This window comes from Rhinolophus ferrumequinum, chromosome 4 (genome assembly GCF_004115265.2).
Source record: "Rhinolophus ferrumequinum isolate MPI-CBG mRhiFer1 chromosome 4, mRhiFer1_v1.p, whole genome shotgun sequence".
Lineage (NCBI taxonomy): Eukaryota > Metazoa > Chordata > Mammalia > Chiroptera > Rhinolophidae > Rhinolophus > Rhinolophus ferrumequinum.
In genome coordinates this window covers 96752469-96775680 of record NC_046287.1, presented here as the reverse complement: position 1 = coordinate 96775680, position 23212 = coordinate 96752469, and the positions used below count along the sequence as shown (strand labels likewise).

Sequence of the window (23212 nt, the reverse complement as noted above, 5' to 3'; positions counted from 1 at the left end):
AACAGTGGATAGTATATACCCAGACATTGGTTAGATATTAGTATCTACACTGGTAACTATCTATTAATTCCACACATTCATTGAGCATTTATGGACTGAAATGGGCTTTTCAAGTGGTATAAAAAAATTCTGTTGCTCCCCTCTTACAGCAGAACTTCCACATGATGTCTCTACTTCCTCCCATTCTATTCACTCTGCGGCCACTTCAAACTGCCCTTTGCCTAATACTCCAATGAAAATGCTCTTGTTACTGTAATAATGACCTCCATGATTATAAATACAAGGGTAATATCTGTCCTCACGTTTCCTGGACTCAAAATTCTAGGAACACAGAATGGCATTGGGAAAACGGCTCTTGTAATATCCCTGCCACCATCCTGCCTGTCCCTTCTCTCTCTCTGCTGATGGCGACTCTCCCTTTAGCCTGGCTTCTAACATTGGCATCTCTCAGAGTTCAGCCGGTTGATGGTGCCCTCATTTATATCTCTAGTCGAGACTTCTGCTAGGAACAACAGACAGCTCACATGTCCAATAGCTGACTGGACATATCCAGTTGGCTTTTTCATAGATATCGTCAATTCCTGTAGCTAAAACATTAACCATCAATTCTCTTTATCTTGCAAATGTATTCTTCTCCTCCCGGGCCTCTCCATTACCCAGAGAGTAGTGCCATAATCCAGAAACAAATATGATCTTCTCATCTTTGATTTCTTTCCTACATGCCTGCCACCCGTTTGAGCTATGTGTCTCTATACTATATTAGTTCTTAGTTTGGTGTCATTAGCGTCCCTCTATGACCATCGCTACCACCTACGCCAGGTCACAATCATCTATTGCCTGTACTACAATCAACGTCATCCTAATTGGTCTTACCACTTCCGCTCTTTCCTCTAAATAATCAATTTCCCCTTGTAATGGTCATATTGACCTTAAAACGTATAACGAACTGAGGAATGCCATTTCAAACAATTCAATGTCTTTCCTTGGCCCTTAAAACAAATCCTAACTTCTTGAATGGCTGATAAGCCCCTGCATGATCTGGTTCCTTTGTATCTCCTGTTACACCAGGCTTATTTCAGACTCAAATTCAACAAGATTAAAAAATAAAAATCATTAAATAATATGACACAGAGAAGCCCAAAAAGAGCAGTTATCAAAAGGAATGTGAATGTGTTTAATTCCTCACTGAAAAATCAAAGTCTATGATATTGGATTAAAACAATAAATTCTAGCTAAGTCCACTTACAAGAGAAATGCAAGTAATTTCACATGAGGAGAACTCAGGCTGCAAGGGTAACTTAAGAGGCTAGATCACCAAAGGCCATCACAGTCCTCTTATGGATGTTTAGGGACGTCATTGCACAGGGAAGTGATGCTTCTAATTAATGGAACCATTATTCAACTAAAAAGGGGATGTCTACATACTTGAATAGAAGCAAAGCTGGAATAAAATATCCCACCTCCACACTTCTCCTGTGAGATACTTTATGTCTTTATAGTTTAAGCCAGCTTTAATTGGATCTTTTGTTCCTTTCAGTGGAAACATTAACTGATGGACCAGGTCATCAACTGTCCACAGAGCCGCATCATAAAGTGTCTGGAGATGAATGTGTTGGATATGTGCTTGAAGGACATGGTGACTTATAAGCACCTTCTAGATATCTGTCATCATGTATTTTTAAGGGAACTTGACTTCTCATCCTTGTTTATATTCACTTCTTCAGTTGTTAAATCCTACTCTCCAGGCCCTCTTTTGTCAGTGGCTTTGGGGGTAACTTCAGCATTTCTACACCATCACTTTCGACTTTATGTAATCCTGCTTAGCTGCACAGAGAGGCATAAATAAATTGAACTGGCTTATCTCTAGATCGTATTTTCCATGCTGGTGATGAGAAAATGGATACCACTCTAGGTCCCTGTTTTTCTTACTAAATGTTGGGGAATGGACCCAGCCTAGCAAATCATTGCCAAGGAAGTAAAGTACTTTGGGGCAGCCAAACGAACAATTTATCATCTGCCAGAAGTCAGTCCTGGCAATGGAATAGAATATCTTTTTTTGAAGATGACATTTTGATGCTATTCAAATACTATGTTCTGTTGTAACTGGAGTTAGTAAAAGAGTCGTGCAAACTTGGGTCGCTTGGTGACCAATCCTATTTTTAGGGGGGAAAATGAGACTTCTTAAAGGCCTTGGACAACTTCCAACTGAGTTTGTCAAGTTGTTTAATATCCTCTATCATTTCGATTTAAAAATGATTATTCCATGTCCTACTTGACTACAGTCTATATGGAAGCTGCTTAAGAGTTAAAGAGAGGCTTCGTCTTATTCTTTGAGTACATAACACAAAGGTAATGGCAAGAAAATACTTCTTTATCCGAGTCAAGGTTAGGATTTGGTGAAAATCAGGGATCTGAGGTGAACCACTTTAAAGAAGAAGCCACTTCATCCCTGCCCTTCACTCCATACTGAGGGCAGTTATGCAAGTGACCAGAGGGGAGAAAAGTGAAGCAAAGCATTTAATTCTTTCTCAGTCCCCAGAGGGAAGCTGGCTGTCCCTCTTCTCTTATCACTCCTCTCTCCTTGGCTGTTAGCTGCTGCTGCTTTTGCTGATCCAACAAACTCCAAAGGCTACTTGGAATCAATCCATTTAAAACAGAAACCAAACTTCTATAGTAAGTAGTGGAGAAAAGCTTTAATTGGAATTTATTTTGAAAAATTAAAGTTTATAAAAATCGACGTATGTTATATGTAACAAAACTTAAAGTTATCATCGTAGCAATTATGAAATCATATGAAATAAAGAATAAACCAGGTTTTGCTTTCGGTGCAATTTTTCCAACAGTTGGAAACGTGTGAGGGCTGTATTAGTTTTCTATTTCTGTGTTACAAATGACGACAACCTTAGCTGCTTAAAACAATACCCATTTGTTAGCTCACACTTCTGTAGGTCAGAAGTCCTACCAAGTGGGCTAGGCTGGGTTGTTTTATGCTCATGGTCTCACAAGGCCAAAATCCAGGCGTCAGCCAGGCAGGATCCTTTCTGGAAGCTCTGGGCAAGAATCTGCTTCCAAGCTCAGTCAGGTTGTTGTCAAAATTAGAGCTCCATGTAGGTTTGGGGCTGAGGTCCCGTTTTCTTGCTGTCAGACAAAGGCCTCTCTGTCTTTAGAAGCCACAATATTCTAATTCTAATATTCTAATTCTAATATTGTCACATCGTGGCCCCCTCTATCTTCATAGAGCAACCGAGCAACAAATCTTTCTTGTAGTCTGACTTTCTCTGACTTCCCCTGCTACTATCAGCCAAAGAAAACTCTGCTTCTAAAGAGCTCGTGATTAGATTAGGCCCACCCAGGTAATCTCCCTTGTGCCATATAAATAACATAATCATGGGAGTACTATCTCATCATATTTACAGATTCCATCCATATTCAGAGGGAGGGAATTTTACAAGGGCAAAGGTCATCTTTAGAATTCTGCCTGCCACAGTGGCACAATATGACATTATTCACGTAGCATTTAACATCTGCAGTAAAACCATAATAACTGTCAAATTGAGGGCATTGCCAGTCTTCCCAAGGGCGAATATTTTAATCCTGTGATACTAAAATTATCAACCTTTGAAGTCTGTATCAGCTCATCATCTTTGTTCATTTTCACTTCTACAGTGGCTGGCAAGTCTTGTCTTTTTTGTTACTGGCTTTGTTAGGGATTCCACTAGTTTTACATAACTTCTGATTTCCGGAAACCCTGTGTCTTTGGCAAGCCATGCAGTTTAATTTTACAATCAATTTGTATTTGTTTCATTGGATTCTGTGCAATATCCTCCAGTCAGTGAGAGATCAGTGGGTAAAGACGCGTGGAGCTGTCGTGTGAGGCACTGAGAGCTGGAACACTCACTCAGGGTCTATACACATCTACACAATGAGGCAGCTGGGATCGGAACTCAGTCTGGTTCTCAAAAACTTAGCCATTATTATTTTAAGCAATTGTCTATTATTGTCCATCCATACTCTGCAGTCTGTTTAGAATGATAATCCTTAATTTTTCTTCCTGACAAAGTGGGTAGAAACCCATCATCTTTTTAAGACCGGCTCAAATTTCTCTTTCCTGGAGAAATCTTCTCGGACCCACTCTTGTCTCTCCATCACACTCTGGCACAACTGATCCCGTTCTACAGGCGTATCCTGTAGCCTTTGGCTCAGACATTTATTACAGTCCTTAGCTGACTGTGTCCAACAAATTAATTAATGTTTTACATCTCAGCTAAAATATAAACATCACCTATAAGGGAGCATGTCATACTTATTTTGAACTATAAGTACAGAGGGTGCCAAAAAATATATACACATTTTAAGAAAGGAAAACTGTATTAAAATTGTAGTACTCAATATATACCGATAAGAAAAGATGAATACAAGTCACGTTTGACTTCTGCAATTACAAGAGGTGCTCAAAGTGGTTACCATCAGCGTCCAGACACTTCTGATTACGGCGAACTACTGCTTGAGCAACGTTGACCAAAGTGTCCACTTGAATACATTTCATTGGCACCCCTGGTATTTAGCGTAATTACTAACACATAATAAACGTTAAATAAATCTTAATAAATTCTAGAGAGAAACTCTAGAGAAATGTTTTAAGATAAATCAGCAGTTCTCAACTAGAGATGACTTTACCCCCTCCCCCTTCACCCCCGCCAAAGACTTTTGTCAACGTCTGAAGACATTTTGTTTCTCACAACTTGTGGGGAAGGAGGAGGAATGCTGCTGGATCTATGTGTAAGGGTCAGGGATGCTGCTAAATCTCTTTCAATGAGCAGGACAGCTCCCTACTCACACCAAAAATATTATCCAGCTCAAAATGTTAATAGTGTTAAAGTTGAGAAAAGCTGAGCTAGATAATATGTAGAGAGAGTCAGACCTTGGATCCTTGGATATGGAGAAAAAAGAAGAAGAGAAGTGAGAATTGGGCAATTTCTTGCATTTCTTTAATCACAGAATTTAAGGAAGCCAACACCATATTGGAACACTGACAAAAGTTAGTCTGGGTCAAAATGTTTACTGTTCATACCCTCAGTACTCATGGTCACCCTGGTAACAAGAACTGCTATTATTGTAATGCCACAAAGACAAGGAAAGTATACAGTAGTTGCAAGTGGGGGTGCATTTGCTCTGGTTAGTTTCACTGGAGAGAGGAGGAGTTTGGAAGAAATTTATGCGTTAAACAAACAAACCTATGAAAGGAAAGAAGAATATGGCATCTTAAAAGAGGATAACTTGAATGTAGGTGCCAGGGAGTGTGTCTGTATGTTGCTGACATGTTGCTTCTCCCACTGATGCTGGTGAAGTTAGCGTAAAACAGTAATTCTCTATGTGGCTCCTTGGCACCAGCCAAGAAATGCAGGTTCTCATGTCCCGTTCCAGACCTACTGAATCAGAAACTCTGGGGATGAAGCCTAGCAATATATATTTTAACAAGCCCTCCAGGTAATTCTGATACATGCATGTAGGTAATAAATAATATACTTGCTTATCATGTTTCCTCATCTGTTTTTCTCACTGACATCATGGCCTGGAAGGAGCTCTGGGCCAGGCAAGGTCCACTTCACTGATGGCCTGTGTAGGATGCTGGGGTTTGAAGCTATCAAGGCTGTTTCTTAGCCTATTTGCCCTGCATTGCAATAATACTCTACCAAGACCTTTGCGGTCCTTCACATACTAATCCACTTACTCCAGCAACAGCAATACAGTAGACATGATCAATCTGTTTCATAAAAGTGAGGAAACAGCCAAAAGAGATTAAGTAACTTGCCTGAGGTCATGCAGCTAGTTATTATTGAGGTAGGAATAGAATCTAGTTCTCCAATATAATGGGGGAGCAAAAAAATGTATACACATTTTAAGAAAGGAAAAACAACTGTATTAAAATTGTAATATTCAATATATACGGATAACAAAAGATAAGTAGAAGTCATGTATATACATATTTTTTGGCACCCTCTGTACTACGAAACAGTGGATTTCTGATGACGGAGGCACTGAACAACCTGGCCATTTCTTTATTAGGCAATAATCAACTTCCTTAAATTAGATTTCCTAGTATCCTTGATTTTAGTAAGAAAACCAGGACCATACTGTCATAGAGTATGCTGCAACATAGGTTATGTAGTTACAGTTTGTTTTGTTAGGAATTACAGATTACATAAAACATTGTGTTAAGGCTGAGTCTACTTAAGTCAGGGATCATTATTTCTATTTCATGTATGAATATTGGTAATTATGCATGAGAGAATAAAGTTGCTAAATGTTTCAGAATAGTACCTAAAAGTACTGGGATGAATTTAACAAATGTATGTGTTTTTCTGTCTTCTAGTCTTTATAGAAGCTCAGCAAGTAAATTTAGAACTTGTTCTGAACATTTTAAAAATAAAATTTCTTCTTCTCAGTCCTAAAAATGAGTCCTATCAGAACACCCTCTTATCTTTATTTTTTTTGTGTGTGAAAATATAGGGAATCCAAACACCTGATAGAATGGGAATAAAAGAGACTTGAAAGAAGGTTCTTTTGCAAAAGTCATATGGAAAACAGATACTTTGATTTTATGCAAATGATAAGGGAATTTGCAATAAGCTTTTGGGTTACACCAATGGGAAAAAGATAAAGGATAACAAACAACATGGTGGAAGAAAAGAATGGGCAAAGATTTGTGAGGAGGATTTCATTCTCCTAGGAGAGTACCAAAGAATTTCAAAAGAAATGTCATGAAGAAAAGTCAACAAATTCAAACTACTTTTTCTTATTTGCCTGAAAGATTCCAGAGTAAATGTGCCAAAAGTACAATTTGCTTTTGCAGAAGTACAGTCCATTGGATATTATTTTTCTCAAGAATTACTACAGATGAATGGATAAAGAAGATGTGGTACATATACAATGGAATATTATTCAGCCTTAAAAAACGAAGGAAATCTTGTCATTTGTGACATGGATGGACCTTGAGGGTATTATGTTAAGTGAAATAAGTCAGACAAAGACAAATATCACATTTCACTTATATGTGGAGTCCAAAAAACAAAACACAAAAACAAAATGAAAAATACTGGAATTCACAGATATAGAGAACAGACTGGTTGTCGCAAGAGGTAGGGTGGGGCATGAGCAACAGAGGTGCAGGCTTCCCGTTATAACTTCCAGTTATAAATTAAATAAGTCTTGGGAGTTAACGTACAGCAAAATTCTATAGTTAATAATACCATACTGTATATTTAAAAGTTGCTAAGAGTGTAAATCTTAAAAGTTCTCATCGCAAGAAAAAAATTTGCAAGTATGCGTGGTGATGGAGGTTAACTACACTATTGTGATGATCATTTCATAATATAACAAACATCGAATCACTATATTGCACACCTGAACCTAATATATGTCAATTATATCTCAACTAAAAGAAAAAGAGCTACTACATACCAGTTACTCGAAGTCTACCTGTACCAACCACAGCTTCTTCCTCATCCACGGTAAACAGTGGCTTGCCTTCCTTGGATTTGATCTGAAACTGTTGACTCTGGACTTCTACCATTTTGGGACCTGAAGGATTAATTAAAACAGTTTATTATAAAGTGTGTACAATATGCAGTGTCATAATCTCTGTTTTTACACATGGCATATCACCACGCAATATCAAATTCCTAAACATTTAGGATTTGTTACTAATCGTTTTTTTTTTTCTGATACTATGATTAAATGTTGTAAATCCTAAGCCTAAATCTACTATATTATTAAAATTCATTTATGTCAAACCTGTGCTAATCTATATCAAATCTATGTATGAATAAATTTTTTAAAAGTCAATTTTTTTCAGTTTTTTAAAACTTGCCCAAGATAATATAATGCTTCCATTCATATTATGTAAATCTGCATTCTTTTGACTGTTAACCAACTAAGAATTTTGTATTCTGAAATGTGAAATTTGGGAAAGACCATTTTATGAATGGCTCACTTTAATGGACAAAGTTAATCCAGAAAATGAGTCTTACTCAGATTTACTCCTTTGCCCCTGTCCTCAGAAGATGTCACCATGGAAACAGACATCACCATGGAAGAACACCCTCAAGTTCCTGCTCTTCCCCTTCACCTAAGGCATTTTTGTCTTCTTTACTCCTTCTTTCTTTTTATTTCAGTGACAGAGGCATCCCTTTCTCCTCCAAGCTTAATTCCTTTAAGTAAGCTTTCAATCCATTGCCTTCCAAATCGTCACTGTATTCAGCAAATGTTTAATGGGTGCTACTATTAGTCAGACACTGGGGATACTGTGTCCTCATGGAGCGTACGAGATCTTGTTCAGTTTCTCTCATCCATACACTTAGATTCTCATCATTTTATGTTTCATAATTTCTCTTTGTGCTTCCAGTCTTTCAGACCCCAGCAGCATAAGCAATGACTCTCTCTAGGACACAGCTTTCAGCACGTGCCTAAGGAAATACAAGTGTTCCCTAGTTCTTTTGCATGTTAGTTTTATAGTCTTATTTAGAAAATAAATTTACTGAGATAATGGATAGCTTACAGTTTTTGTGTATGTGTCCCTGACAGTAAGCTGATGGATACCTGCTAGAAATTAAATAGAAGCTTTTTAATTAGTATATTAATCCATTTTGGACAACTTCACCCACATATTCTTATGATATTTCATTAATTTGTACCTCAAAATCCTTCAATCATTCTTCATTTAAATGTGTGTGTGTGTGTCACTTGTAAAGTAGAACTCATTTTTTCCTCTATGTTTTATCTTCTTTCTCTTAAGGAAGCCTATCTTAATTTTTTTGATACTTGCTTGTATTTTTGCTCTTCTGAGCTTTCACTCAGATTCATTCACCCAGTGATTCAGTGTCAGCACTTACCTCTCTGAGTCACTGATATATCTTACATATTTATCATTTAAACACTGATTTGCATTGAATGATGAATATGAAGTTATCTTAATTTAAAATTGAGAGAGAAAAAACTGGAATAATTTATCCAGTAAGAATTTTGCTCATTGGAGTTCCCATAAGAATTTTAGGAGGCTTTATTACATGAAAGGGGTTAAACTAAATGATATTTTTTTTGGAACCACTGTTTCACATACACTGATGAAATCTTCAACAAATAAGTTTAGTTGCATAATTTTTATCAGTAACAAAGCCATATAAACCCTTGCTTAAATCCAAGAAAATGCAGGAAAGTGGAGTCTATTCCATTCCACACAAATTTATCGCATGTTTTTTTAAGTTCCAGTTTCCATGCTGAGAATTGAGGCTATGTAAGTGAGTGAGATGTAGCTCAGAACTTAGGAGTTCGTAGTCTATAGAAGAAAAAAGAATGTAAACCTAGTTCCAGGACAATGTGATAAGTGCCATGATACAGGCATGGACAGTGCTCAATGAGAACCCTGACAAAGAATTCATGGTCCATCCTTGGGGGTCAGGCTGGCACCAGGTGGGAGATGATACCTGAGCTGACCTCAGAGAAACAGCTTATGGTTCCCTGATGAAGGGGGAAGGAGGCACACCAGGTACAGGGAACTACTTGAGCAAAGGCATAAAGATGAATAAAATTTCATCTTCATTTTATTAAAATATATAGACATTGAATGTTAAATTTAAATATGTTTTTCCACAGAAGAAAATGTTCTTCAATGATAAGAAGCCCATAATTACAGGGATAATTATCTCTTAAAATAATTGAGTGTGTGAGTCATCTTTTAACTTTTATCAGTTTTCTACTAGTTTTTATAGCCTAGCTGGACCTGGATTAGAGTTGAGCAAGTAATTTTCTTTTGCAGCAGAGTTCTTTAAGAAATAGAATTTAAATTCTATCTTGGTAATTAAAAAAAGGAGCTATCTGGTAAAATAAAATTTGTCATGAAAGGCTTCAGTACAGAGAAGGAAATAAATAAAAAATAAAGGAAATAAATATAGTAAGGTTTTATGATCTGATGGATTAAGTTTGTGAAATTGGCTGAAGGGTTTTTCTGGTGAAAATACAATCAAATTCTTCCTAACATACAATATGTCTCATTAACAGCCTTCCCTGCCTAACTATGATAGCTTGAATTTAAGATACCGTCATGTAAAAACAAATATCAAACCCTGCCAACTCGTCTGAGCACAACTTGCATACTTCTGGGTGTGTCTTATCTTCAAGCTAACCAGAATTATTATTTGAAATAAAAATAAAATTAACTATAGTAACCAGAGCTGCATTTATAACTGGTGCATTGTTGTTGATTATGATTTGCTATCTTTTAGTTCAAAGAATTGAAATGCTAGCTATTAGTGCTTGCTTTTCAGTGCTTGGTTTCTTCTGGAATTTAAGACTTTTGGTTTTGATTGTATTGTTTGCCAATTTTAACTGTGGTTTAGTAATAAACAATTATTCATTTAATTAAATGGGATTAATTTGTCCAGTTAACAACGATTACATTTTAATATGCGGATTGGCTAAATTTAACTTCTTTCAGGAAGTGTCAGGCTGGAATGACTGTGATTGTGGGTGGTCATTTACTGAAAAGAATCTTGAATTTGGTGAGCTGAGTTATATTCCCAGTTCAGGGTTCTCAACATAACAGAGGCTTTCCAACCAAAGGTTTAACAGGAATCACTACTTTTAACAGTCTATTAGGCATGAAACACTAAGATTAAAACTCAAGATTTGAGGTAAACAGTTTAAACTAAATGGGACACTTTTTTTCTTTTAGTAAATTTCTTGTTGTCAAAAATAGGAACCGTATTTGCAACAGTTGGAACAGTTACTGGCATGCCTTAATTTAAGGAAATCTGGTAAGAGAGAGGAAGGGCTAGTGGAAACGCGCCTGGCTGAGAGAAGCAAGTCTTGGGGTCATTCCTGGTTAGGCTTTTCTCCCAACTAGCTGCGCATTCTTGAGCAAAGCAGCTTTTCAGTTTCTTTCATCCATGAAACTGGGAACAGATTTATATTATCTCTAACTCCATTGCGTCCTATATGGAAATCCACATTTAACAAAAAATTAAGTGAGGAAATAAGTTTTTGTATTAAATCATTTTTATAAGAATATAAAATGAATCTTTTAGTTTTGTATCTCCTAAGAAATAATTACATATTTTTTACATGTTATTAATTACTTGACAGCATATACAAACTAACACATAGGCATTCAATGTTTTTTGAATGAATGACAAAAGAGGAGCAACAATCCCTCAAACATTTAAAAGCTAGTCAAAGAATTTTAAGAAATGATGATAACTATAAATCATAATACTATATAATTAATCAAGTACATATGATCTGATTTAGACAAGTCAGAAGAACACGTGTACTGGATAAACTCAGGTTAATCTGAGTTTTAACCTGAGATCCACTGAGAATTTCATTGGACTTATTGATCAAACAAACTTCCAAGCAAGAGAGAAATACAATTCATTATTGAGAATAAGTAATAAAGATTAAAACAGAACATAAAATATGAAGTTCTCGTATCAGTATTATGAAAAGGAATCATCAGCTTAATATATAGCTATAGTTTCCAGTGTAACATTATTCTATTTTGTAAAAACAGCCATTAAAAAAGAGAGACACTGGCAGTTACCAGATTGTGTTGGCAGTACACTTCTCATCTATTTTCCCATAATCAAAAGAGCTATCCAGTTGCTTAGGTTTAGCATATCTGTAGCATGTTGAGAGTGTACAGGATGTATACATATTAGAGGTACTTTGTTGTGAATTTAGGATTTGTGAAGTTGAAGACTGAGTTGTTGGTGTTGAGAGCTACAGCCAATCAGGTGGAGAACCAGGAAGATTCTGGAAGTCCCAGAGAGTTAGAACTGAGGCAGCCGTCATACTCAAGAAAAAGGATGGGCAAATATACACTGGAAAGGAAGGGTACATGGGGAGAAGGATGGAGGGGATGGAGAGAGGGGTGGGGAAAGGGAGAGGGAGGGAGAGAGAGAGAGGGAGAAAACTTTTAGCTCTTAGCCTCTGATCCCTTTTCTTTTGAGGCCAACTAATTTGGTTCCTTTACTTTGGTCTCTGCGAGATCCTTTTGTATCCTGCAATAATTATTATGTTTCTTATACTACCTTGGATGGACCTCTATTTCTTGGAATCAAAATAACTTTAATTAAAATACTTCAGACTGCCCCCCCCCACCCCACCTCATGTTAACTATTCTCTGTGGTCAACACAGCATGATATTTAGAAAATTCACACTTTGATGGCTCATAAATAACTTTAAATTCTTCAGAAGGAAAAACAAACTTATCCACTCAGCACACTAGTCATGGACCACGACCACGCAAAGCACAGTGATGGAGCTGGACTCACCCACTTTTAATCTGCCTGTGACATTTCCTTCAGAGTTTCGTGCATTTACGGTCACATTCTGAGTAGACTGTAGAAGCAGAGAAGAGTCCTAGGAAGGGATTTACAAAATGAGTCAATTATACACCATTTAAAATCTAAAGACCATATCTCTATATTTGTATATAAATTTAAGATTTATGTAAAATAATTTCTCCAGAGTCACAGGTCCTGTGAGCCTGTAAATTTGTTTTTACAGAACTATTTTTTTAAAGTTTGAATTATAGTATGTTAAAGGGGTAAATTATTACTTTTTTTCATAAAATATAATAATCTCATGGGCTTATCGTGTTTATGTGCACTGGTTACCATGCGTCAAGTCGGTTTTCACAGCGAGGACTGAAAACAATCAAGTTTTATTGTGTTTTTTTCTTTTTCCAAAGAATTAAAATTTCATTTTTATTATTTATGACATGATATATTTTAGGAAGATAAATGAGAGACTGGTTAGTTCTTCCATATAAATACCATGTTACTTATTTTTAAAATTCAAAGGCTCCTCACAATTTCAAAAGAGCTTTTAAAATTTGTTGGATGCCTATTTTTTCGAGCTTTTGTTGGAAGATAAAGTGGCTTTATTAGCACGTTAGTGCTTTCTGCAGTATCAGTTCTGAATGGGTGGCTTTGTTTTACAGAAGATTGCTTGCTTTCATATAAAGTTTTCTTCAAAAGGAATGCAGTAATTTGGCTCTTGGATTCAGGTGGGTTTATGGTTCACTCAGAGGGAAGCAAACACTTCCAGAGTCATGAGGAATAGTGTGATTTTTTTAGGAGGAAAGAAGTTCCTCTAGCAGGTCAGAAATTGTCTGACTTGCTTTGTGGAAGCAGAAAGATTTACCAGCCTCTCATCTTATCCAACAATGTGACCTTAATAGTTGATTTTGCAATGTTATAAAATAACTAGAATGATAATGACTTAACAATTTACCCACAATTTTAGCATCCATCCTCTCATTTCAGCCTTCACATTTTGAAGTTGGCACCATTACTCCTAATACATAGATGAGGAAATTGAGTTCAGAGAGACTGAATTATAGCTCACCCAAAGTCACAACTAGCAAGTGACAGTTCCATGATGGAACCCTGTCTTTAGATGACAAGTTCCGTGCTCTTTTCTACCATTCCCCTGGAACGGGAGGACAGGGCTCAGGTTAGAGCTGTGAGGTCTACTTTCCCATGCTTAGAAAACATAAGCTACTCTGGGAACCGCTCTGGTTGTCGGATCCAATGGACACTCTCAAAGCCTTTTCTTTTTCTGCCTTCTACTGTAGGGGTTGGAAAGGCTAATTGCTTTCTCAGCCTGTCTTGCAGCTAAGGGGACCCAACTGACACAATTCTGGTCCATGAGATAGATGTAAGCTGACATCTGCTGGGAGTGGGCTGGGGTTTCTAGGCAAGCTTTTGCTTTCCTGATGAAAAGGATACATACACGGGCACTGCACATTTCCCTGGCCACATGCTGTGGATATAGCCTAGCAGAATCTAATGACCACGGGGCAGCAGAAGCATGAAAGGTACTGTTCCCAATGTTGGTGAGTGCAGAACTGACATTGTAGCTGCCCCTTCTAGCTTCTAGTTATGTGAGAATAAAAGTTCATCATTTATGCACTACTGGCTAGATTTTGTTACAGTATAAAGCAGAAATTGCTCTGTAACAATATTAACTAAATGATGTAAATATTACCTCAATTCTTAATAAAAGCTCTTATATTGAATTGCACTTGCTCTTTAATCTACATTTTTTAAAACTACCTGAAAATAATCAACAGGTACAGTTTTTTAAAACTGCAATATTTATTGTGAAGTCGGGGCATTTCCAATTTCTAGGTGAGGAAGCTGAGATCCAAAGCTTGTAAATGAGTTTTTGAGTTTTCATAATTAGCTAGTGATGTCCTTTAGAAAAATTTTATGCCATTTATATAATAGAATGACAGCACGGTAGAAACATTTGATTTTTCCATTCATCTGAGTTGAATTCTGACTGTGTTTATTGGACATAAACAATGTATCATTCAACACTATATTTAGCCTTTGGCAGTAGATAAAAGAGTCACAGGACATGATATCTTTTCTCCAGAGTGTGTGACCTAGATAAAGAGCTATGAGAGAAATACATAAAAAGGCAATTAACAGTGTAAGGATGTGTTGGAGGGCACAAGTAGAGACCACAACTGCCTTAAGAGTTTTTAATAGTCCCTTTTGGCCACTTCATATATGGACATAATTAACAACTTCAAATTTGAATGTATGAATACGGGAATGGCAGAGGCTTATTTAGTCATTGAAGCAGCATATGTATGTGAAGAAGTCTGCCAAACAGTCTATGGAAAAATTATATTTATTGGCATAAAGTTATGCATAATATTCCCACCATTTTTCGAATGTCTGTGGGATCCTTTAGTGTCCTCTCTGCCATTTCTGATATTGGTCCTTTGTATCCTCTCTTTGTAATGATTAGTCTGGTTAGAGGTTGATCAATTTTTATTGATCTTCAAAAACAGCCAGCTTTTGGTTTCATTGATTTCTCTCTATTGTTTTTGTTCTCTATTTTTTGATTTCTGCTCTTTATTCTTTCATTTCTTCTCTTATGTTTGGTTCAATCTGTTCTTCTTTTTCCCAGTTTCTCAAGGAGGGTGCAGAAGTCATTGATTTTCTTTTTTTCTAATATAGACATTTAGTACTATAAGTTTTTCTCTAAGCACTGCTTTAAACCACATCCCCCAAATTTAATTTTTTCATTTTTAATCAGTTCGAAATCCTTTCTAATTTTTCTTTTTATTTCTTCTCTGAACCATGGATTGTGCATAAATGTTTAATTTCCAAATACTTGGAACATTTTTAGATACTTTTGTGTTACTGTTTTTTAATTAAATTCATTGTGGTCAGATAACATATGTTTATGATTTGAATACTTTTAAGTTTACTGAGATTTGTTTTATGGTCCAAAATGTTATCTTGGTAGATATCTGTTGTACATTTGAAAATAATTTGCATTCTGCTGTTGGAGAGTACTATGTAAATGTTAATTATATCAAGTAGGTCGACAATGTTGTTCAATTCTCCTATATCCTTATTGATTTTCTGTGGATTTGTTCTATGAGTTATTGAGAAAGGGCTATTGAAATCTTTGACTATAAGTGTGGATAATTTTATTTTTTTCTTGTAGTTCTATCAGTTTTGCTTCATGTATCTTGAAACTCAATTTACTTTAAAAAAAAATTCCAGGTGTTATACTTTTTAATCTCTAGAAGGTTAATGTGGGTGTTTTTCTGTCCTTCCATCTTTCATGTCACTATTTAACATGTTCGTGCTCTCCTTGACTTCTGTGCCAAGATGGAACACACTTTTCTTGAGCTTTGTTCTGGGAGACAGTAAGTCACTTGGAAAAAGTATGATACTTTCAGAGCTTCTTGTTTAGCTTTGTTATATGGGACAAGACCAGCATTTATTCTAATGTTGATCTTGTGCCACTCCTGACCTAACACCTTCCTGAGCATTCTACCTGATGCCCCATGACCTGCGACATTTTCCCACTCTGGCTGATGGGAATATGAGCTATTCCCAGATCTGTGTGAACTCCCTCCTCTGTCCCTATCGAGTGGTTATTTAATCACTCTCAGGGAGCTTCCTCTCACACAGGCACTGACAAGAACTTACGTATAGACTTGGTGTGGGGGGTGGTGAAGAGAGAGTGAACGCCCTGTGATCTCTGGAGCTCTGTCAGTATGTGGCAGTTCCCTCCTCTATGGAACGCTGTGAACTTTGGGTGGGCTGGTTTTCCCTGGACTCCCTACCCTACCTCCTTAACACAGGGAGAATACCTGCCTCTGCAATGATCACCCTCAGCCAACATAACTCTGGGGGGGAAAAGGCTAAGTTCCAATATTTGAATTCTTTTTTCGCATCTGATTTCCCTTTTTATAAAAGTTTGTGTTAATTTCTCATGTTTCTATACAACAGCGCTGATTAATACAGTGAAATGCCATCATGATTGATGTCCGAATAAGTGTATCATATGAATAAACTCACAGAATCAGGCTCATACAGGTATCAGCCTGTGACATCCCAGGTCATTCGCCTGCTCCATCTATCAACTGAGACATTACCAGAAGTAACACAGCAGTGCCTAATGACTGCTTATGTGCTTTGTACTCTCTAGGATTTAACCACTGCGCTCGGTATTTATAAGTTTTAGGTCCTATCACTTTGTAGTTGGTAGGAGAGCTTGGTGATTGTTCTGATATCTAGTTTAGGAATGTATTTCATCTCTCTTACGGAGGCCGGCCTTTTGTTTCCTTTCTAATTGCCCTAGAATGGCTGGGACAGCCCCTGCATGTAGGAAACACTGACATAAGTTTTCATATCTGAAAGATGGGAGGGAAATGAAGACTGTACTATTCATACAATGGGTGAGTTATAGTTGGATGAATTTTAACATTTTAGATTTTACCACCTAATATCTAGCAAAATATTGGTCTCTACGACAGCGTCCATAGCATCATATGAGGAAAAATAGAACATATTACAAAAATTGTTTGACTATATTTTGTGTTTGGCTGTACATGTTATAAATTTCATGAGAGAAATGAAGACAATACTGAGGCAGATGGACTTTAAAGTCACACAATTATTTAATGGTGATATTTCATCTATTTATGGAGAATCCTACAGGACCTGATCTGTAATTAGTATAACTACTGCAGAACATACTACCATGAAACTAATTTCTTTCTAAGCTTGTCAGATGATTTTAAATGCCTTGAAAGAAGTATGTTGAATTTACCTGCACAAGTGGAAAGAAGTTTAGGTTGTTTTTGATAAAGGTTTTAATTACCAAATCGTTATTATAGTCTAAATTACTGAGGCCACCAAAATCAGTGCTGAATCACATGAAAATGGACTCTTTTTAGAATATTATGTCAGAAATAAGTTCCACAACCTAGGAGTCAAGCTTTTTATAAAGAGTGTCACATGAATGTATGCGCATGTATATATTTTAAGAATTCTGCTCTGAAATATACTGAATTTCTGTAGTTCACCATTATTTGTCTTTCATAAAACACAAATGATTTAAATGATTCATCATTTTCTTACCACTCTCGAGTGTATTTCTTTGACATACAAGGGGAATAAAAATTCAGATTCCCCTTCCAGGCGAAGCCCGTCTTTTGTAACACGCAAGTGACCCATTCCTGTCTGTTAAAAAGATGAGACAACAGAGATTTTGTTATTGATTCTTTTTCCTTTCTCTCTTATCACCTTATATTACATGTGCATTTTCATAAATTTCCTATCTGCACTTTTCTGTATTTCTCTCAAATGCTTTATTTAAAACTTTTGTTGCTTTTATTCAGTATACAGTATTTTATTAAGTGTTATATAAATACAAAGTCCTATTTAGGGAAATATGTATAACATTTAAAGAATCTCTTTACCAAAAACCCTCAAGATCCCACCACCATGTAATAAAAAGAATCTTACCATTAGTATTTAAAATTTTTTAAAAATTAAGATGCAATAAAGTGGACTCTTGGGATGTACAGTTCTGTGAGTTTTAATACATGTCAACAGATAGAACAGTTCCATCGCCACTACCCCCCAAAATACCCTAAATACCTTTTTAAGGCTTCAAGTGTATCATGTGAGTTCACAAAACAGCAAATATTTATTGGGCATTTCTTAAGTGAAAAGCAAGATAGGAGGATGTGGAGCTCTATTCAAGGTGCCTTCTCTCAAGAAGTTTCCAGTCACAAAGAATTACCAGAAAAAAATAGAGAGAATTCTGGAAATCACCAACCACCATCGTACGATTAAAATCTTGTGGACGTTTAAAATTTCACTTCCTTTGCCTTCTCAGCAGCACCCAACACTGGACCTCATTGAAACATTATCCTCATTTGGTTTCCATGACACTGTCCTCATCTAGCTGTCCTCCTACTTCAGTAAACACTCATCCTTGTGTCACATTCATCTGCCTCTCCCCAGCCTGACTGCTGGCTTCCTCAAGCTCAGTCCTAGGCCTTTTCCTGGCATTCCCTCTCTGACCATGCCCTCGGCTTCCATTACTGTCTCAGTGTGGAAGACACACCCATTGTTAGTTGCAGTTTAGATTCTGTCTTCTGAGCTCCATACACACACACACACACACACACACACACACACACACACACACCACACGAATGATTGCCTGTCTTCCCCTTTGAAGGTCTTGGAAGCACCTAAATTCAACAAATTGAATCTTGATCTTCCTTCCCTTTCTTCTCCCAGGATAGAGCCAGATAAAAAAGAGAGCAGAACGGTGGAGAGAATGAAACGAAGACATTAAGGGACACTTTATACAGGGACAGATGATTTCCAGGACAGAGATGGAAACCGAGTGTCCTTATGTCCTTATGACTTTGATTAAATTTCGTTAGAATGTTATCCCTCTCTCTCTCCACTCCCATAGCTCTAGAAATCATATCCCTGTCTCTCTCTACACCCCTCAGGGACCGTGCCTTTCACCTGGATAATCAGCAACCCCCCGAGGGAGCAGAAGGCAACAGCCCAGATGAGTAATGGTCATAGGATCCCAACCTCTGGCAGCTAAAGCTAACATCTTGACCTAAGATGTGTTTCAGCTCCTGAGCCCTGGGGGGGCCAACTTCTGGCTACTTTCCCCTGAGACCAGACAGAGGGACGCCAGAGCAGACCTCAGAGCTGTCCTCAAGACCTGAAGAATGATTCCTCACCTTTGTTTCATCTCCGACCAATCAGCTCCCAGCAGGAACCCAAACCACTACCCATCGCGTCTTGTGACTTTGTCCTTTACAATCGGTAACCTACAAGCTATGGGAGAGTCAGGTCTTTGAGCGCTAGCTCGCCTATGTCTCTGGGCTTGGTGCCATTGCCTTACACAAACCTCTACTTTCTTTGCTGCAATCTCCTGTTTATGTCTCCTTTGGCTTGATGTGTGCAGACAAAACGAATCCCCTGAGTTTTGGTAACATGATATGTTACTCTGAACTGATGCGACAGACTTCTTTTCAAGAACTCCGCTGGTTGACAAGCCCCAATACCAAGAACCAAATTCAACGTGTGATCACATACTCTGTGAGTTTCTCTATCTGTGGACCACCATACGGTACTCTTCCCATAGGTTGGGAGCAGTGGTTTTGGCACTGTGCTGGACGGAAGCCCCTCATGGTGCTGGGCCTGCGCCAACCCCCGCCACAGGCAGAGAAGCCCTCCGGAGTCTCTCTTACAAGTGTGATTCAGGGTGTAGTTTGGTCTGAAGAAAGGGCTCTGAGTCTAAAGAGTGAAGTACTATTTTAGTTTCTCACAGGATCCAACCGTGCATTTGTAAAGCATGGTTTACGAAAATAAACCAACATTAGAAAAAAATGATTAAATTCATCATGGGTGGATAGGTAGTGTAAGCCTTGACAGTTCTTTATGTATTCTTTTTTGTAATGGATGTGCTTGACTTTAGCTTTGATTGAGGAGACATCCATTGAAAAGACAGCATTCTGCAATAAAACACTGCCAGCCACAGGTCAAACAGCCAGGCCACCGCCCCCACTGAGGCTCTTTTGTTTTAGAGATCTTGGTTGATTTCAATAACTGACCGTTTGGGCCACTTGTTTGTTTTCCCTTCCAGTGCTTTAAATTCCCCCTCTTATGGTATTTTTTATTTTTAGTTTCAGGTGTACAAACCAATGTAATAGTTAGAGATTTATCATTTATATCCCTCACACAGTGATGACCCCCTCCCCCATCTACTACCCCTCTGACATCGCACACAGGCATTACATTTCCACTGTCTCTATTTCTAATGCTGTACTCCGCTTCTTGTAACCATATACATATATATGGTTATATATATATACATACATACATATGTATATATATATGTATATGGTTACAAGAAGCGGAGTACAGCATTAGAAATATATATATATAATTGTAGTTGAATGTCAACCCCCTCTTATGTTTTAAATTCACCAATAAAGGGGGGGGCCCGGTGAAATACTAGGTCCTCCGCCTTCACCCCAATAAAAGCAGAACCCCATCCCCAGCACTCTCTTTCACTACTGGCCACCTCGCTGTGTGGCGCCCGAGGTGTGCGGTGGAATTTCCAGGTCTTGCTAAATAACAAACCTGTATCTTTTCAAAGTTTCCTGATGGTCATCGCTGAAGGGCATCTTTCAATCATAATAAGAACCATCAAGGGCTGGTCCAGCCACAAAATTGGTTATTGACAGGCTTAGACCAGTAGAAAACAGGATAATAAGCCAATTTTAGCAAGTGATTCCATCAAGAATGTTACATCCTAGAAGTAACCAAACTATAAATTCTAATCTGAAAATCTGCTGCTAAATTTCTGGGTTCAAGTGAACAAATGCTAGGAGTTGTCTGGATCCTATTTTGCTGTATCAGGAAATAAACAACAAAAACTAACGCTGATTTTAGCCTCTGAAGTAGCTAATTCCCATAATCCAATTGCGAAAACTAATTGTTTCTTGTCATGTGTCATTTCCTCCTCTGGTTGTTACTTTCCTTATTTGAAAAGTGAGGGAATTGACTTGAGTCTCTTTTTACCTATAATGTTCTCTGATTTTAATAAAGTGAATCAGAAACCTCTGCAAACAACAACTATACAATGCTTGAAAACACAAGAATATGACTGTTTTTTTGAGGTCAGGTATGTTGAGGTAAAATTTACAAACAATAAAATTTACCCTTTTTAGTGAACATTTCTGTGAGTTTTCACAAACATACACAGTTGTGCAACCACAACACAAGATACAGAACAGTTCTGGAAACCATAAAAAATGCCCCTTTATAGTCACTCTACCCCCCACCCCTCAACCATGTTCCTTGGCAACCACTGCTTTCTGTCTCTATAGTTTTGCTTTTTTCAGAATGTCATATACATGCAATCATATAGTATGTAGCCTTCTCAGCCTGGCTTCTTTCACTAGAGTACCACATTTGACATTCATCCATGCAACATGTTGTATCAGTAGTTTGTTTCTTTTTACTGGTGAGTAGTATTCCACTAGATGACTGACTGCACCATAGTCAGCGGAAGGACATTTGGGATGTTTCGATGACTAGGAAAAAGCTGCTATTTATTTCTATGTACAGATTTCCGTGTGAATGTATTATAATTTTCATTTCTGTGCAAATATCTAGGAATGGATTGCTGGGTTGTATGGTTAAGCTTAGAAGAAACAAGAAAATGAAGATTTATTTTTGTATATATATGGAAAACTGTAAGTTCACACATATTTCAATTTCAATCCAACACCACAGGGTTTAACTGGGTTTTCTCTTTCTGTATTTGTACCTCCCTTTTTCAACAGTGACAAATTTGGCTCCCACGACTCATTCACTTACTTATCTGACCACTCCTTCATGTTTTCCTACTCCTACCTCCGCTACCACTCTCGCCCTGACACACCTGCTTCCTCATTCTACTTGGGCTCCACACCCTTTCCTTGGGGTTCTCCCATGCTGAGGGGTGCTACTCGCCCCTCTGGGCCCTGACATTCAGTGCTGGGTTATACTTCTCCATAGATGCCCTCTTCACACAGCTGAGGCTCCAACACCCTGCTTTGGGCCACCGCAGGTCCTTAGTCTTCTGACACAGGAGTTTTACATAGTTTGACACTACCTCCTTACAAAGCAACTATCATTGTTTAAGTGAGAAAATAGTAATTTTACAGTGAAGAAGCCTGGGTCTTTCATCAAGGGTTCAAAGTGATGGGCCAAGGAAAAAATCTGCTGTGCTGATGAAAATCCTGAATTCCTGAGGGTGGAGTAGAAGGGCTTCAGGAGCTGGGGCAGGATGGATGCAGGAAACAGGATAATGTATGAGCAGAACTTAGAGTGCAGGAAGTAAGGGTGGGGAGGCGAGGGCTGCTTATGGAGATCAACATTAATAGAGATGAAAAGAAAACGCTCATCAATTGCAGTGGCAGATAGTGGAGGCAAATCTGTGAGGGCGAGGGAGGCAGTCAGGAGGGTGAGTGACTGATGCTCCCTACTGACCCTCGTCTATAACGGGAAAGTCTGGAGCGGGGTGGCTACAGGCCCTGGGCACCAGGTCCGTTCTTGACTCCAACAAGATGGGGCAGACCTGCCTGGATTTGTGGGGCTCTCCCCTGACTACTGCTGACTGCATGTGGCTCCCCCACTTGTCCTCCATCGTATCATACTATTAGGTTGGTGCAAACGTAACTGAGGTTTTTACAATTATTTTTAGCCTGTTAAGCCACAATTACTTTTGCACCGATCTAATAACTGCAGTTTTTGAGTACATCAAGCTTTTCCAGGCTGCCATGTGTCTGTGCATGTTGTTGACTTAGAAAAACTTTCTTACTTTAACTTACATGGCTACTTCTTATTAATCCTTCAAGACTCATTTCAGTTATCCCTGTGCTACCATAGTACTCTGTGCGTTTCCCCGAAAATAAGACCTAGCTGGACAATCAGCTCTAATGTGTCTTTTGGAGCAGAAATTAATATAAGATCTGGTATTCTATTCTATTCTACCCTGTCTTGTATTATAATAAAATAAGATCGGGTATTATATTATACTATATTATATTATATCATATAAGACCGTTATTATAGTAAAATAAGACTGGGTTTTATATTAATTTTTGCTCCAAAAGATGCATTAGAGCTGATTGTCTGGCTAGGTCTTATTTTCGGGGAAACATGGTAGTTACTTATACATGAGCCTGTTTTTCTCCATCGCAAAATAATGGTTACTCCTCTCTTGGAGACGTGGCGTTTAATCCTCTCCCCTTCAATCTGGGATAACAGAATACAGAAGAAACGACATCAAAAGAAGCCT

General features: G+C 37.8%; 1 protein-coding gene across 1 annotated transcript in view; it reads right to left on the bottom strand.

Annotated features, from left to right (window-relative positions):
* SGCG (sarcoglycan gamma) overlaps window positions 1-23212 on the bottom strand; it is an 88503-nt gene that overhangs the window by 24161 nt on the left and 41130 nt on the right. The window contains exons 3-5 of the mRNA XM_033103868.1: window positions 17461-17562; window positions 12331-12418; window positions 7462-7581 (exon numbers count right to left, since the gene is read on the bottom strand). Of these exons, the coding sequence (XP_032959759.1) occupies window positions 7462-7581; window positions 12331-12418; window positions 17461-17562 (310 nt within the window). The remainder of the gene's footprint in view (window positions 1-7461; window positions 7582-12330; window positions 12419-17460; window positions 17563-23212) is intronic.